Raw genomic sequence first — 15,573 nt, 5'->3', positions numbered from 1 at the left:
TAGAGAGAGTGGTCAGGAATGGCCTCACTGAGAAAGTTACTTTTGAAAAAAGAAGTGAATGAAATGAGGGAAGAGTGTACATAGCAAGTACAAAGGTCTTAGGGAAGGTATGTATCTCGCTCTTTTAAAAATGAAAATTAAAAAAAATAAAAATGAAAATTATTGTTAAATCTGATTTTTTAAATAATGTGTTAAGTGTGCAATTTAGTGGCATTCCACTCACAATATTGTGCAACCATCTATCTTCCATTTTTTTCCCACTCCCCCAACAGAAACCACTTATTAAGAAATAAGTCCTTATTTCCTTCTCCGCAGCTTCTGGTAGTGTCTAATCTTTTTATCTCTATAAATTTGCCTATTCTAGTTATTTCATATAAGTGAAATCATATAATATTTTCCCTTTTGTGTCTACTTATTATATTTACCATAATGTTTTCAAGGTTCATTCATGATGTAGCATGTATCAGAACTTTATCCCCTTTTCACAGTTGGATAACATTACATTTTAGGTATCTACCAGATTTTGCTCATTCATCTGTTGATGGATGCTTGAATTGTTTTTGAACTTTTGGCTATCGTGGATAATGCTACTATGATGGACATCTGCATATAGGTATTCAAGTCCCTGTTTTTAATTCTTTTGGGTGTATAGTATATGTCTAGGAGTACAATTGCTAGGTTATTTGGTAATTCTTTGTTTAACTTTTTGAGGAACCACCACACTTTTCCATAGAGGCTGTGCCATTTTATATTACTAACAGCAATGTATGAGGTTTCCAATTATTCCACATCCTTTCAAATACTTGTTATTTTTCATTTTTGAAATAATATTTCTAGTAGTTGTGAAGTGATATCTCATTTTGATTTTGGTTTGCATTCTCCTAATGAGTGATGTTAAGTATTTCTGTTTGTTGGCCATTCCTGTATCGTCTTTGGATAAGTGTGTATTAAAGTTCTTTGTCCATTTTTAAGTTGGGTTGTTTATCTTTATAGTGAGTTCATAGGAGTTCTTTATAAATTCTAGATATTAAACTTTTATCAGATATATGATTTGCACATATTTTGTCCCATTCTTTGGGTTGTCTTTTTATTTTCTTAATAGTATTCTTTGGTGCACAAGTTTTTAATTTTTATGAAGCCTGATTTATCTGGGTTTTTCCCCCCTTTTTTTAACCTATGTTTTTGGTGTTATATTTAAGAAACCATTGCCAGTCCAAAGTCATGATTTGCCCCTATGTTTTCTTCTAATAGTGTTATGATTTACTCTTAAATTTAGATCTTTTGATTTATTTCAGTTGATTTTTTTTTTTTTATGGTATCAGGTAAGAGTTCAAACTTGATTCTTTTGCAGGTGGCTATCTGATTTTTCCAACATCAGTTATAGAAGAGACTGTTTTTTCCCTATTGAGCGTTCTTAGCACCCTTGTCAAAAATCAATTGACCATGGGAGGGTTTATTTCTGGGCGTTCCCTACCAGCCCATTGGTCTTTATGTCTATCCTTATGCCAATAGCACATTGTTTTGATTACTGTAGTTTTGCAGTGAGTTTTGAAAGTAGGAACTGTGGGTATTCCAACTTCGTTCTTTTTCAAGATTGTTTTGGCTATGCTAGGTCCCTTGGAATTCCAAATGAATTTTAGGATGAGTTTTTCTACACATACAAAAAAATCATTGGGATTTTTATAGGAATTGCATTGAACGCGTAGATTGCTTTAGGCAGTATTATCTTAATAATATTAAATCTTTCAATGTATATACACACGATATCTCTCCATTTATTTAGATCCACTTTAATTCCTTTCAGCAGTGTTTTGTCTTCAAAATAATGTACAACTTTCAGTGTACACATCTTACATGTCCTTCAATTTCTTATTTTTTTTTTTTAATGCTATTGTAAATCAAATTGTCTTCTTTTTTCCTTTCTGGAATGTTAATTGTTGTCTTACAGAAATACAACTGATTTTTCTGCAGAGGTTTGTATCCTACAATTTTGCTAAATTTATTAGCTCTAACAGTTTGTGTGTGGTGTGTGTTATTTGGTTTTCTACATATTAAGATCATGTTATCTGTGAACAGAGATAATTGTACTGCTTCCTTTCTAATTTAGATGCCTTTTATTTTCTTGCCTATTTTTTCTGGCTAGATCTTTCAGTACTATTGGATAGAAGTGGTAAAATTTGACATCCTTGTCTCCTCCTGATCTTGGGATGAAAGTTTTCATTCTCTTACGTTGACTTTGATGTTAACTATAAGTTGTTCATACATGGCCTTTGTCATGTTGAGGAAATTCCTTTCTGTGCCTGTTTTATTAAGTGTTTTTATTATGTAAGGGTGTTGGAAGGGTGTTAGATTTTGTCAGATTCTTTTTTTGCATCAATTGATGTGATGTGCTTTTACCTTTATTCTATTAATGCAGTGTATTACATCGATTGGTTTTTGTATGTTAATTACCTTTACACACCTAGAATAAGTCCCACTTGTTCATATAATATACTGTATATGAATGTCTATGTATAATATGCTGCTGGATTTGGTCTGCTAGTATTTTGTTGATAATTTCTGCATCTACATTCATTAAAGATATTAGTCTTTAGTGTCTTGTTCTGCTTTTGGTTTTGGGGGTTTTTCCCTTGACATTACAAGGGAAATGGCTTCATTATCAGGGTAATGTTGGCTTCACAAAATGAGTTCGAGAGTACTTCTAACTTTTCATTTTTGTGGAAGAATTTGAGAAGAATTGGTATGAATTCTTTATATGATAGAATTCACCATTTAAGCCATCTGGTCCTGGGCTTTTCTTTATTGGGAGGTTTTTGGTTACAGATTCCATCTTATTTGGTTTAGGTCTATTTAGGTTTTCTACTTCTTTTCTGATCAATTTTGGTAGTTTATATGACATACAATTTGTCCATGTCATCTAGGTTTATCCAATTTGTAGGTGCAGTTCATATTATTCTTAAAAGGACTTATGATTCTTAGGTAAAAAAGGACTCATAAAGTCTATATTGTAAAGTAAAAGTCTGTATTAATATCTTCTTTTGATTCCGTTTTTAGTAATTTGGATCTTCTGTCTTTTCTTAGCCAGTCTAGCTAAAAGCTTGTCAATTTTGTTGATATTTTCAGAGAACTAATGTTAAATTTAATTGATTTTTCTCTATTGCTTTTTTCTTCTTCATTTCATTTATCTCCACTCTAAGGTTTATTATTTCTTTCTGCTTCCTTTGAATTTAATTTGCTCATTTCCTTAAGGTGTATACTTAGGTTATGAATTTGAGATTTTTTTTAATGTAGTTGTTTACAAGTATGAGTTTCTCTTAGAGCATTGTTTTTGCTGCATCTCATAGTTTTGCTATGTTGTATGTTCAGTTGTATTCATCTGAGGGAATTCTCTAGTATCTCTTTATGTTTTAGATAAGATTTTTCACGTTTCAATAAGCTGGAAATATTTTGCCTATAACTTTGAAAAGAGAAGGTATAGGGAGACCTAAGTCTTCAAGAATTTGAAAGTTGCCATTATTAGGTTTATTTTAAATAATCTCAACATAGATGCCTAGTAAGGCAGGAGGAAAATTGAATATTTATTTATTTATTTATGAGAGACACAGAGAGTGAGGAAGAGACATAGACAGAAGGAGAGGCAGGCTCCTCGCAGGGAGCCCAATGTGGAACTCGATCCCAGGTGTCCCAGAAAATTGAACTTTTAAAGAACTTTTTAACAGGTATTCAAGTATAGTTTGGATACCTTTACAGGTGTTGTTCTAGAAGTTCATAGACTTTTTTTAAACAAAGAAATGGTGAATTCAAATTTGCCAGCTTTTGGTTTTGCCAAGTAAAGATATTCTTTAAAATGATAGATATCTCCTATCATTATCATTGTATTCTTTTAAAAACGTTTTCTGGGTACAACTTAAGTGTTTTAGTCACTGTCATTGAGAGTTGCTATTTGCTATCTAAAAATAACTTCAAATGTTAATAGCCACCAGTGATAATAATTTTACCACAGTAAAAATGTTAGTCAAGTATTACACCAGAGAAGAAATTTTAAACAGTGCAATAGCTCCCTATTGCCTCTAGGATAAAGTCCAGATTTCTAACCTGGCTAATTCAAAGCCTTGAATATCTGACCTCTGCTTGCCTGGACATCTCTGTCTGATTGGCAGTATGCTCTGGCCACACTATACTATTGAGTGGCTCTCGAAATGCTGTGTCCTTCCTTACCTCTGGCCATTTCTTGTAGTGTTCTTAACTCTTATCAGTAAGAGATCAGTAAGACAGGGGATTGTAAAAGACCTATTTCTTCTCCTAATAGGAGTTACTGCTTCTTTTATTTAGTACTTTATAATTCCCCTTTGAGGCTGACCGGACTGTAGTTTAATAGTTTATGTTGTTATTTTTTGGGTTTTTTTTTTTTTACAGATGAAAACAAATAATATGTGGTTTTTCTCAAAGTCCTACAGCTAGGAGGCAGAAGAGCCAGGACTCAGGTCTATTTTTTGTTTTGTTTTGTTTCATTTTTATTTAAGTATTATATTCTTTCTAATCCCTAAGCAGTTATTCATTGATTTAGCAAAAATTTATTGTACATCTGCTATGCTAGGCAACATACTAAGGATACAAAGATGACAAAGGTGTTCCTTTTTTCCAAGGCTATAGAGTGGAGAGAAAAAAATCTAATACATTATTACAATGAAATGTTATTTGTAGTATGTACAGGTTATGACACAGTTGAGTCAGAAGAGGCCTTCTATAGAAATTGAATCCAAAACTGAATTTTCTCCAAGTATAAATTTGAAATAGCTATGAGTAACTCATAATAAAGTAAAAATTAATGTAGCACAAATTTAATACTGTACAGAAATGCTGAAGAGATGACTAATAGAAAACTGAATAATTTGGTAGAGCTCAATGCTGTAACTCAATGTGTGGAACTTAACCGAGAAGACTAATTCATTTAGTAGAAAAATATTGAGGGATTTCTTTGGAGAATATAGAGATGTCTTAGACAAAAAGCCACTACTAGACATTCAAGATGTCAACTTACCACTGAAGAAGGTGTGTGTGTGTATGTATATATGTATATATATCCTGTTTGGGAACATACTCAGTAATTTTATTTTTACTCTGAAGGCCTAGTTCAAATGTTACCGCATCTCTATGCCTTTACTCATCTTTCCCAGAAATAATTAATTACAATCTAATCTGTGCTACCATAACATAGTGCCGTGTATGCATCTCTGCTAAGGCATATGCCACTTTTTTTTTGTGTTTTCTTCCCCTCTGGATTAGGACCTTTGGGAAGGCAGGGATTCTGTTCTATTGATGTATAGTCTTCATGTCATCTGCATCCAATAAATGTAGAAATGAAGATCAACAAGTAATTTTATTTTGATTCTAAATACTCATCTCGGCCTTAGAAGAATTCTTTCCCCCAGATATTATTTTACTGTGCTCAATTGATAAAGTCCCTACAGCAGTGCTCCAGCTTACATTTTTGCCTTTATTTTCTACTTTTCTCCCTTTGTATACCCACTGCAACAGTTGTCCTGTTCCCTAAAACTTCCTCTCTTGCTGCTCCAACCTTATTCCTGAAGTCTTTGGCCTTCCCTTCTAATCCTTTTAGAAGACTCCCTCAAAGGTGAACTGTTGGAAGAAGCTTTTCCTAAGTAACTTGCCAAGTATGTTCTTTTAACTTTACAAGTTATCTTACAGATGAACTTGTACCTCTCTTCAGCCATAATTATCGTATTTTATTCAATATGTAATGTGCTTTTCTGGTACATTATTCCCTGCCTCCATTTAGATTCTTAACTTCTTGAGGGCAGAAACTTTTGTAGTTTCCACAAAGTTGCTTTGGGATGTAGTGGACAGTCCATAAGTATTTGCCTAATTAAATAGCAAGTTAAAATTAGATTGACGTGCTATTTTCGTAAAGTTAGAAAATGGTACCTTTATAGAATGAATTACAGCAATAGATCTTTAAGTGGAACTTAAGGAGCATTGTGTCAGTTGTAGAATAAACTGTTCAAATCAGAAAACAAGGCTTCATGAGATTTTATGGGCATTTTTTTCATTGTTTGCCTTTAGTCTCTGTTTTTATAACTAAGTTGACTACTTACAAATACCTTGTCACAAATGGAATGTGTCTCTTCTTAACATAGTATTGGTGTCTATATTCATTTTCTTAACCATGAGGTGTTCCTTTTTTGTACTGACTTTAGCAAAGCACAAGTAGCATGTACTGATTATGTTCTAGTTACGTGTCTAAATTCTCTTTCAGAGATCAATTTTAACTCATCATCTAAGGGCCTGGAAGTTCTTTATCAATAAATGTTTATTGAGTGAAAAAATAGCAAAACTGTTTTTTTGTTGTTTGTTTTTAGATTGTATTTATTCATGAGAGACACAGAGAGAGAGAGAGGCAGAGACACAGGCAGAGAGAGAAGCAGGCTCCATGCAGGGAGCCTGATGTGGGACTTGATCCCGGGACTCCAGGATCGCGCCCTGGGCTGAAGGCAGGTGCTCAACCACTAAGCCACCCAGGCGTTCCACAAAACTGTTTTCTTAATTAAAATTTCTTTACCTCTCTCATATTTTAGGTAAGCCTCGGGTTACATAAATGTAGAAAACACTCCACTTGAGCACCATTTGCCATCATGGGCAAAAATTCGAGGACAATACCACTTCTTTCCTGTATGGACTATTATTACTGCTCCGATGCATCGTATATTTCTTTCCAGGGCAATCTCCTAAAGATTCTTTAACTGTTTTTTAGGAATAAAAGAAGTGCATAGACATGTAGCAAATCTTTATAAATTCAGAATGTTTTCTATTTGTGTTTAAGTTCACTGTTAATCACAATAAATAGAAATATATGTCTTATCTTTCCAATAATTTACTTTCAACATTCAGTTGGGCAGTAGATTTTTACAGTTGTGGGTTCTGAACTCTTAAATTAATACATTCTAATTATTCAAGAAATTACTTTAATCATTCTAAGATGTATATTTTTTTCCCCACTTTTAATATCTCTGAAACTGGTGGGGTGCCTGAGTGGCTCAGTCAGTTAAGTGTCTGGCTTTTGATATCAGCTCAGGTTGTGATCTTCGGGTCGAGATTGAGCCCTATGTGAGGCTCTGCAGTCTGGAGTCGGCTTGAGATTCTCTCTCTCTCTCTCCCTCCCTCCCTCCCTCCCTCCCTCCCTCCCTCTCCATTTGCTCTCACTCTCTCCCAAATAAATCTTAAAAAAATCTCTGAAATTGGCATGTGTCTCAGTATCTGTCACGTGGGGATCATGGAGCAAGTTGTGCGTACACACATGGAGTCATAGTTATTTATATATATACATTTTTGAAGACCTTATTTATTTATTCATAGAGACACAGAGAGAGAGAGAGGCAGAGACACAGGCAGAGGGAGAAGCAGGCACCATGCAGAGTCCGACAGGGTCTCCAGGGTCATGCCCCAAGGCTGCAGGCGGCGCCAAACCGCTGTGCCACCAGGGCTGCCCTATAGTTATTTATATTACCATCACTTCAGATGGGCTGTGTACATTAGTACTACACATGTTTGTTATTTAAAATGTCTTTTTTCTTTTTAAGTAGGCTTCATACCCAGCAAAGAACCCAACACAAGCTCAAACTCACAACTGTGAGATCACCCTGAGCCAAAATCAGGAGTTGGGCACTCAACGACCTGAGCCACCTAGGTGCCCCTAAAATATCTTTAAATAAATACACTACTTTTCAAGTATTTAACCAAAAAGCTGTTGATTATGCAGAGGCACAGAAACAGGGTCACAAAGCATAAATTTAATATTAGCGAAGCAAAAATTTTTGTGGAAGAAATGACAGCAATTCACATTTACTTACAGAGCAACAATCAAGTATTTTTGGATCAAGCAGAGTACCTCAAGGGGGAAGAAATTGCCAAATCCTTTGGAATAAGATTAAGTCTAAACACCTTTGAAATGGTATAATGCCAGTCTGGCAATATTTTTTTTCATGTTGTATCAACTAATGTGCCTCATATTTGATGACATACTGGACTTGGTAACTTTCATTATATTTCTTTTTTTGTGTTCCTCTTGACAATCATACAACCATATAGAAACATAAAATATTACTTTCCTGATTAATAACTTAGGTGTACATAAATATTCCCTAGTCTGGAATCTGAAGCAGAAATTAAGATACGTTCCAGAGGAGTGATTTAACCTACCTTCTGTTTTGCTAAGGGCTTTGTTCAGTTCAGACTACATAGCCCTTCATCTGCTCTATCTCACAATTATAAGATCTGGGAAAATAATCTTTTTGTATTTTACTTCTAAAATCATGTTTGTTAAAGGATTTAGGTACATACTAATGTAATTGATAATAAGTCCGTTTCCAGTTAAAATTAATATGGACAAAAAAAAAAAATAAAAAAAAATAAAAAAAAAATTAATATGGACTTTGGTAGTTTTTCTCAGAATTTTTCAAAAGTATTTCTACATTAAAACAGTGAGCATTTGGGTGCCTGGGTGGCTCAGTGGTTGAGTGTCTACTTTTGGCTCAGGCTGTGATTCCAGGGTCCTGGGATCTAGTCCCACATAAGGATCCCTTATAGGGAGCCTGCTTCTCCCTCTGCCTATGTCTCTGCCTCTCTGTGTTTCTCATGAATAAATAAATAAAATCTTAAAAAAAAAAAAAGAAACAAAACACAGCATTTTGTTAAGGAGATTTTTATTTCCTGATACCTCTCAAAAAAGAAGTTCTGAAAAAGTTTCTTAGGCCTTTGCTAATTTTTAAATAAACTAATATGTAGAGGAACAGGAACCTCCATTTGTGATTCTCTATGCAAGACGATAGGACAGAGCCATAAATTACCTATGTTAAAAATGTTTGTAATAATACAGGCCTAGAACAAAATGAGCCAGCCATTTCATATTAACAAGTAACCTATTAGATCCTTTCCACACATAAATAGCATGTATGTGTATGTATACATATATTCACATAAATATATCTCTTTCTTTAAACACTATAAGACTAATTCATTGCTTAGCTCAAACTACTGTTTATTTTTGCCTCAGCTTGATTATCACCATACATTTATTTATTCTGTTTAGTAAATAAGCAATATTTATATTCCAAGTGATTTAATGAGGCCAGGGAGAGACTAGGGACAGAGTAATGTATATAACCATTAACAGGAAGGTCCTTGCTTTTGCTGTATAAGTATCAAAATCAGTTGGCTTTGGGAAGGCCGATCCAAAAAGAAAAAAAGGAAGGCTGATCTTCCATAGAGATGAGCACCACAACCATGGTAGCAATATATGGGAACATACCCAACATATCACCTGTCTGCATTGTCTGTCACCTGACCAGATGGCTAACTCCTCTCATTTGGCCCGGTTTAATATGACTTCATACAATAATAATAATAATGTCGTTGTCGTCTTCTTCCGATTTTATTTATTTATTTATTTATTTATTTATTTATTTATTTATTTAAGAGAGAAAGAGTGAATGGGAGGAGGAGGGAGAGAGAATCTAAAGCAGACACCACACTGAACGCAGAGCCCAACACAGCTTTATCCCCCAACCACAAGATTGAGACCAAACTCTTTTGGTTTGAGTTGAAACCAAAAATCGGACACCCAACTGACTGAGCTGCCCAGACACCCCATACAATTGTTCTTCTTGATGTATTTCCACATGTACTGTATAAAAAATAAGATTTATCTGCTTAAGAGGTCTACAGCAAAATATCACAACACACTTCTTAATCTGAGAAGGTCTGGTAGCAGCTATCTAAACATACCAGAGCTGCTGGGCTGTGATGGTCATTTCATGGTATAGGTGAGAGTCTGACATACCATTCTCAAGTTTGCATTCTGTCATCAAAATACATGAGCTTTGGCGGTGCCTGGGTGGCTCAGTCAGTAGAGTGTCCGACACATGATCTCAGCTCAGGTCTTTTTTTTTTTTTTTTTCCAGCTCAGGTCTTGATCTCATGGTTGTGAGTTCAAGCCTTGCATTGGGGTCCGTGCTAGGTGTAGAGCCTACTTTAAAAAAAAAAGAATATATATATATGTGTCTAAATATATATATATGTATAAGTATATATATATTTACATCAAAGTGAAGTAATAAACCTTATTACTTTTAAATGCATACAGTCATGTCCCATGCACCAGAATTTTTTTCCTTGTAGGGAATATCAATGAGGTTTTTGCAATTTTTTAATCATTCTGCCAAAAAATACTGTACACTGAGATTGTATATTTTTTAAGTCATATATAAACTTTGGAGAACTTTAATAAATACTCATCATTAAACTTTAATTGTTTTTCTTATTTTCCTAGGATTCTGACACTTCATGACATGTCATTATCTAGAGCAATAATGAACATTGACCTGTTTCGGATTAGTTGATGACCTTTGGAAATGATCCAATAATATCCACTACAGAGAAGCCGAATATACTTCATTTGGAGTAAGCAGTGCAGATTGTCACTGGATTTTTCAAGATGACAGATCCAATGATGGACTTTTTTGATGATGCCAATCTTTTTGGTGAGACCTTAGAAGGTTTGTCAGATGATGCATTTGTACAGCCAGGACCTGTTTCACTAGTTGATGAATTGAACTTGGGTGCAGAATTTGAACCTTTGCACATAGATTCACTGAACCATGTTCAGGGTACTCCAACACATCAGAAGATAACTGATTATGAGCAGTTAAATCAGTTTGATTCAATGAAATTTCACCAAGTCAATCAGCCTTTTGGTAGCCCAGCTGAACATGTGTTATCTCCACACTCTCAGTTTAATTGTTCCCCGATTCACCCCCAAAACCAGCCCAATGGTTTGTTTCCAGATGTAGCAGATGGCAGTCCAATGTGGGGCCATCAGACAGCTACCAGCATTTCCAATCAAAATGGGTCTCCTTTTCACCAACAAGGACATTCTCACTCTATGCATCAAAACAAAAGCTTTGTGGTACACCATGACTTTGCCTTATTTCAGGCCAGTGAACAACAAACACAGTGCACTTCACTACGCTCACAACAAAACAGAAATAATCTTAACCCAGGGCAGAATTCTCTCAGCCAGTCTAAAAATTTTATGGATGTTAATGTTTCTGGTCCACACAGAGTCAGTGTTAACCACCCATCACAAATCACTAATGCATCTACATCACAACAGTCTCTTTCAATGCAGCAATTTTCCCAAACTTCAAATCCTTCAGTTCACTTCCTCAAGTGTAGCAACCATCAAGAAGGGAATTTTAATGGACCTTCTCCAAATATGACTTCTTGTTCTGTCAGTAATTCACAGCAGTTTTCTTCACATTATTCCTTTTCCAGTAATCATGTCTCACCAAACAATCTTCTGCAGGCCTCTGCAGTGCTTGCACCTAATCATACAAATCAGACTTTATCTGATTTTACCGGAAGTAACTCCTTTTCACCTCATAGAGGAATCAAGCAAGAATCCACTCAGCATTTGCTAAATACCAATACATCGTTGAATTCAAATAATTTCCAAATGTTGCATTCATCACATCCTCAGGGTAATTATAGCAATTCAAAATTATCTCCTGTGCACATGAACTTCCCAGATCCTGTTGACTCAGGAACTCAAATGGGCCATTTCAATGATCACGTAGAAACTAATGGCTTTTCATCTTTAGAAGAGAATTTACTTCATCAAGTGGAATCTCAAACTGAGCCATTCACAGGACTTGACCCAGAAGACCTCCTTCAGGAGGGTCTCCTTCCCCAATTTGATGAGGCAGCATTTGGACAAGATCATTCAAGTCATGTTTTAGATCATGACCTTGAACGGCAGTTGACTTCACATCTTGTAACTCGGCCTTCGGATATGGCTCAAACTCAGCTGCATGGTCAGGCTCGGAGTTGGCACTCCTCCCTTTCCAATCATCAGCATTTACATGACAGAAATCGCCTTTATTTACAGCGACAGGTATGTGGCTCTTTTATTTTGGTGATTTGGGGTAGGATGGGCTTTTACTCATTGAGTTAATTTTATATGAGACACATCTCGGACTTCTCCAAACTCAGGCATATTTTGACATTGGTTTCTATTACTTTAACAATTTTATATTTGAAAGTGATTTACTGATGTGCTCAAAGCAATACATTAACTTCTATATGTAGAAAATTATAGTTTTAAGACCTTTTTTGTAACTTTCAATTATAATTGCTTTTAACAGAATGATTTATTATCAAAAATGAAAACTTAACCACAATTAAAAGGTCAACAATAGATTGAAAACATTTTATTGCAAATATAATGGACTTCATGTTAATATTCCTACAAAAAGCTCATATAAATTGATAAGCAAACTTTTAGGACTTTACTTGATAACTAGTTAAAGCATGGGAGCTAGAATTCACAGAAGGGTAAATTGAGTTAATAAACAGAACATTCAGAATAATATGTAACTAATAATTCAGTTTGCAACATGATTTTATTTTTATGTATTAGAAAAAATTGTTAATGCTTAATGCTGGCAAATTTATGGTGAAGTGAGAATTTATATAGCTTTGTTGTTTGATTCAAATATTTTGAAATATAGTTTGGTAGTAAATTTGAATGTAAAAATACTGTATTACAATACCCCAAGCATAGCAAAAGTAATATTAACCCAGAGATATTTATCTTACACTATACAGGACAACTGGAAGCAGCGAATTTTATCATAACATATTAGGTGGACTATTAACAGGCATTAAAAAGTTTGAAGACTGGGCAGCCCGGGTTCTCATAGGTTTAGCACCGCCTTTGGCCCAGGGCGTGATCCTGGAGACCCAGGATCCAGTCCTACATCAGGCTCCCTGCACGGAGCCTGCTTCTCCCTCTGACTGTGTCTCTGCCTCTCTCTCTCTCTCTCTCTCTCTCTGCCTCTTATGAATAAATAAAATCTTTTTTAAAAAAATGTTTGAAGACTAACACTGACAATATGTTAGTGATGGGGGAAAAGCATAATTCAAAATTAAGATCACAGTAAAGCGCTTAAGAGTACAGGCTCAGGTACCAAACTACCTGGTTTAGAATCTTGGCTACTGTTACTTATTAGCTCTGTGACTTTTAACCAGTTAGATAATTTCATTGTGTCTCGTTTGCTTCATCTTTTAAATGTAGAATCATAACAGGATCTACTTAATAAGGTTTTGATAAGGATTAAAAGGGTTATAATATGTGAAAGTACTTAGAACTGTGCTTAGCATATAGTAGGCAATTAATGTTTTTATAGGTACACTTATTTTCATAGCAGTATGAAAATATGCATATGGAAAAAAATACTGAAAGGAGATAGGTTGTTTTAGGGTCTTGCCATTATACTTTCCTTTGTTTTCTGTAGTTATTGTCACATTACTGTGTTGTTTCTATAATAAAAATATTTAATGTAACATGTTACCATTTGTCTGAAATCTTGTTATATTAAGGATTCCTAAAATGCTTCAGAACCTTAGTTACCTGTGAGATCTGATGGACAATGTAATATATCACAGTACTTGAAATTAAACATTTAGGGACCATTATTCATTTCAACGCCTTGAAATGTTTGAAGAAGATAAAAATCTTTATCTTTGTCTTTAGCTTGATTTTATTTGCTTCAAATGGTATTTTCAGTACATTTTTTTAAATGTCTAGATAGATCTTAAGATACTTAAAAGGTACTCTTAAATCCTCCCTCCTATTTTTGTGGCCTGAGTAGAATATTATGATTTTGCTCCCTCTACTGGAAGAGGATCAAGCATCTTCTTTAGAAAGACCCTGGGAAAAACCTCTACTGCTTGAACCTGGGGTCAACTATCCATGTAATATGTAGATTTCTGACTAATTGGACTAGTCATTTTGTCTAGCATATACTTGAAGGTATGAAGCCCAAAATTTATTTACTTTTTACTTTTCTAGGGCCTTTTCATCATTTTAGTTTTTTTTTTTTAATTCATGTTTTCCTAAACATGTTCTACAGATTTAGAAGGAATAAAGGGTAATTATAAATAACTGAAGTAGTTCCAATGCTAGCATGTAGGTGGTATTATCTGAGAGAAATTTTTTCAGACCCATCCTAAGCAACCTTTCATAAATCATCGTACTCAACTGATAAATTCATAAGGCTTTGTTTCAATGTACTTACCTTTTTGTTTCAACATTTGCTTTGTATTGCTAACTTCTTGTTTATATTAGATGTTCAAAAGTAAGTAAAGGACAATTGGTTTGGGATACTTTTTTGACTTATTAAGTAGCTGTTTTTAAGTTTCCTGTTATTCTTAGTGCCAAGAATGGTATTTGAGGAGTTGTTGATTGTGAGGGTGAAGAAGAGAGATGGATTTGGTAGAGAAGGTAGAGGATTACTATGATTGAGTTTCATGAATTGTATATAGATTTTATATGTACTGAATTATAGGTCACATGTTGTAAATATGTGAAAAATCAAATGATTTAATGTATGTAATGTTTCACAAATTTTGGCAGAGCTTACAAATTGTTTAATTTTTGGCATGTTCTGAATGGTTATGGTTATTACATAGCAAAAATGTATTGATAAGGAGCTCTTCTACATTATTATGGTCCTTCCTCAGATTCTATAGAAATAGATTTTTTTCTTTTAGGTTTTTCTTAAACTGTCTTAATTGAAGTAATTTCATTTCAGACTAAATTAGCATTGCTAAATATGTATAGACGTTTAGAGATTAAAAAATAAAGGGGCGCACAAATCTTGGTTTATCAAAATCAAAAAATGAGACACAATTTGTTATAGCGAAAACAAGATACTCTTTAATGTGTGAAAATTCATGATGGCACTCTATTCAGAATTCTAGAAAGCTTCAGTGAGAATGTTGGATATGTAAAGAATACTTCTAAGCCTTGCTTTTTCTTATTTCCCAGCTGAGGTGGGGTGGTCATGGATATAATTTCAAATGTCTTGATGTAAGTACTCTTAAATCTGTGTCAGTCATTAAAAACAGCGAATATTGCTGATAACATTTCTTCTATAATTGACTCTAGAATTTTACCACTAAAAAAGGGAAAAGAAAAAAGGTAAACTAGCAAATGTTCCTAAGTATAAGTGCTCACAAAACATAGTACAGAAAATACTAGACTTGTTTCATGTGTAATTTTTAGAGCAAAGGAATTTTGAGAAAATAATTCAATAAACTTTTCATTGCTACCTTATGACAAACATTTTCTGCTATTTTGTAGCACAAAATCTTTCATTTTTGTCTTATTAGTGAAGTAGACATAGAACATTATGTGATCTCTCAAAGTTTATAAATTTAATGTAAAACTTAGTGGTAGAGAAAAATATGTGGGATAGCTAAAATAGCAATCAAAACAGAAAATAGAACTTTAAGATATACATAGTTACACATAATTCCTTGTGGGCTTTGTACTCTGATGAATTTATTACTTTCTTTAGTATCTTGAATTTTTATTTCATTTTCTTCCTGAATATAGGGTAACTTAACATTACTGATAGGCTTTTAAAGAAAGAGAAAGACAGGTTTGAACAGCCTATGTAAGACAGTTTTTAAAAAAAAATGGATTATTTTCTG

The 15,573-nt window shown here is 34.1% G+C and overlaps 1 protein-coding gene across 12 annotated transcripts in view; it reads left to right on the top strand.

Annotated features, from left to right (window-relative positions):
• The window catches only part of CHD9 (chromodomain helicase DNA binding protein 9), a 222,428-nt gene that overhangs the window by 65,867 nt on the left and 140,988 nt on the right, over window positions 1-15,573 (top strand). For 9 of the 12 annotated variants that reach the window (XM_041766070.1, XM_041766071.1, XM_041766069.1 and 6 more), the window contains one exon: window positions 10,346-11,968. In XM_041766070.1, the coding sequence (XP_041622004.1) occupies window positions 10,511-11,968 (1,458 nt within the window). In that variant the 5' untranslated portion in view covers window positions 10,346-10,510. Of the gene's footprint in view, window positions 1-10,345; window positions 11,969-15,573 lie in introns of those variants that run through there. The other 3 variants (XM_041766080.1, XM_041766079.1, XM_041766077.1) reach the window with 2 other exon arrangements.

This window comes from Vulpes lagopus, chromosome 8 (assembly GCF_018345385.1).
Source record: "Vulpes lagopus strain Blue_001 chromosome 8, ASM1834538v1, whole genome shotgun sequence".
In the NCBI taxonomy this organism is placed as follows: Eukaryota; Metazoa; Chordata; class Mammalia; order Carnivora; family Canidae; genus Vulpes; species Vulpes lagopus.
Note: the sequence above shows the minus strand (reverse complement) of the source record. Positions and strands in the feature narration are given on the sequence as shown.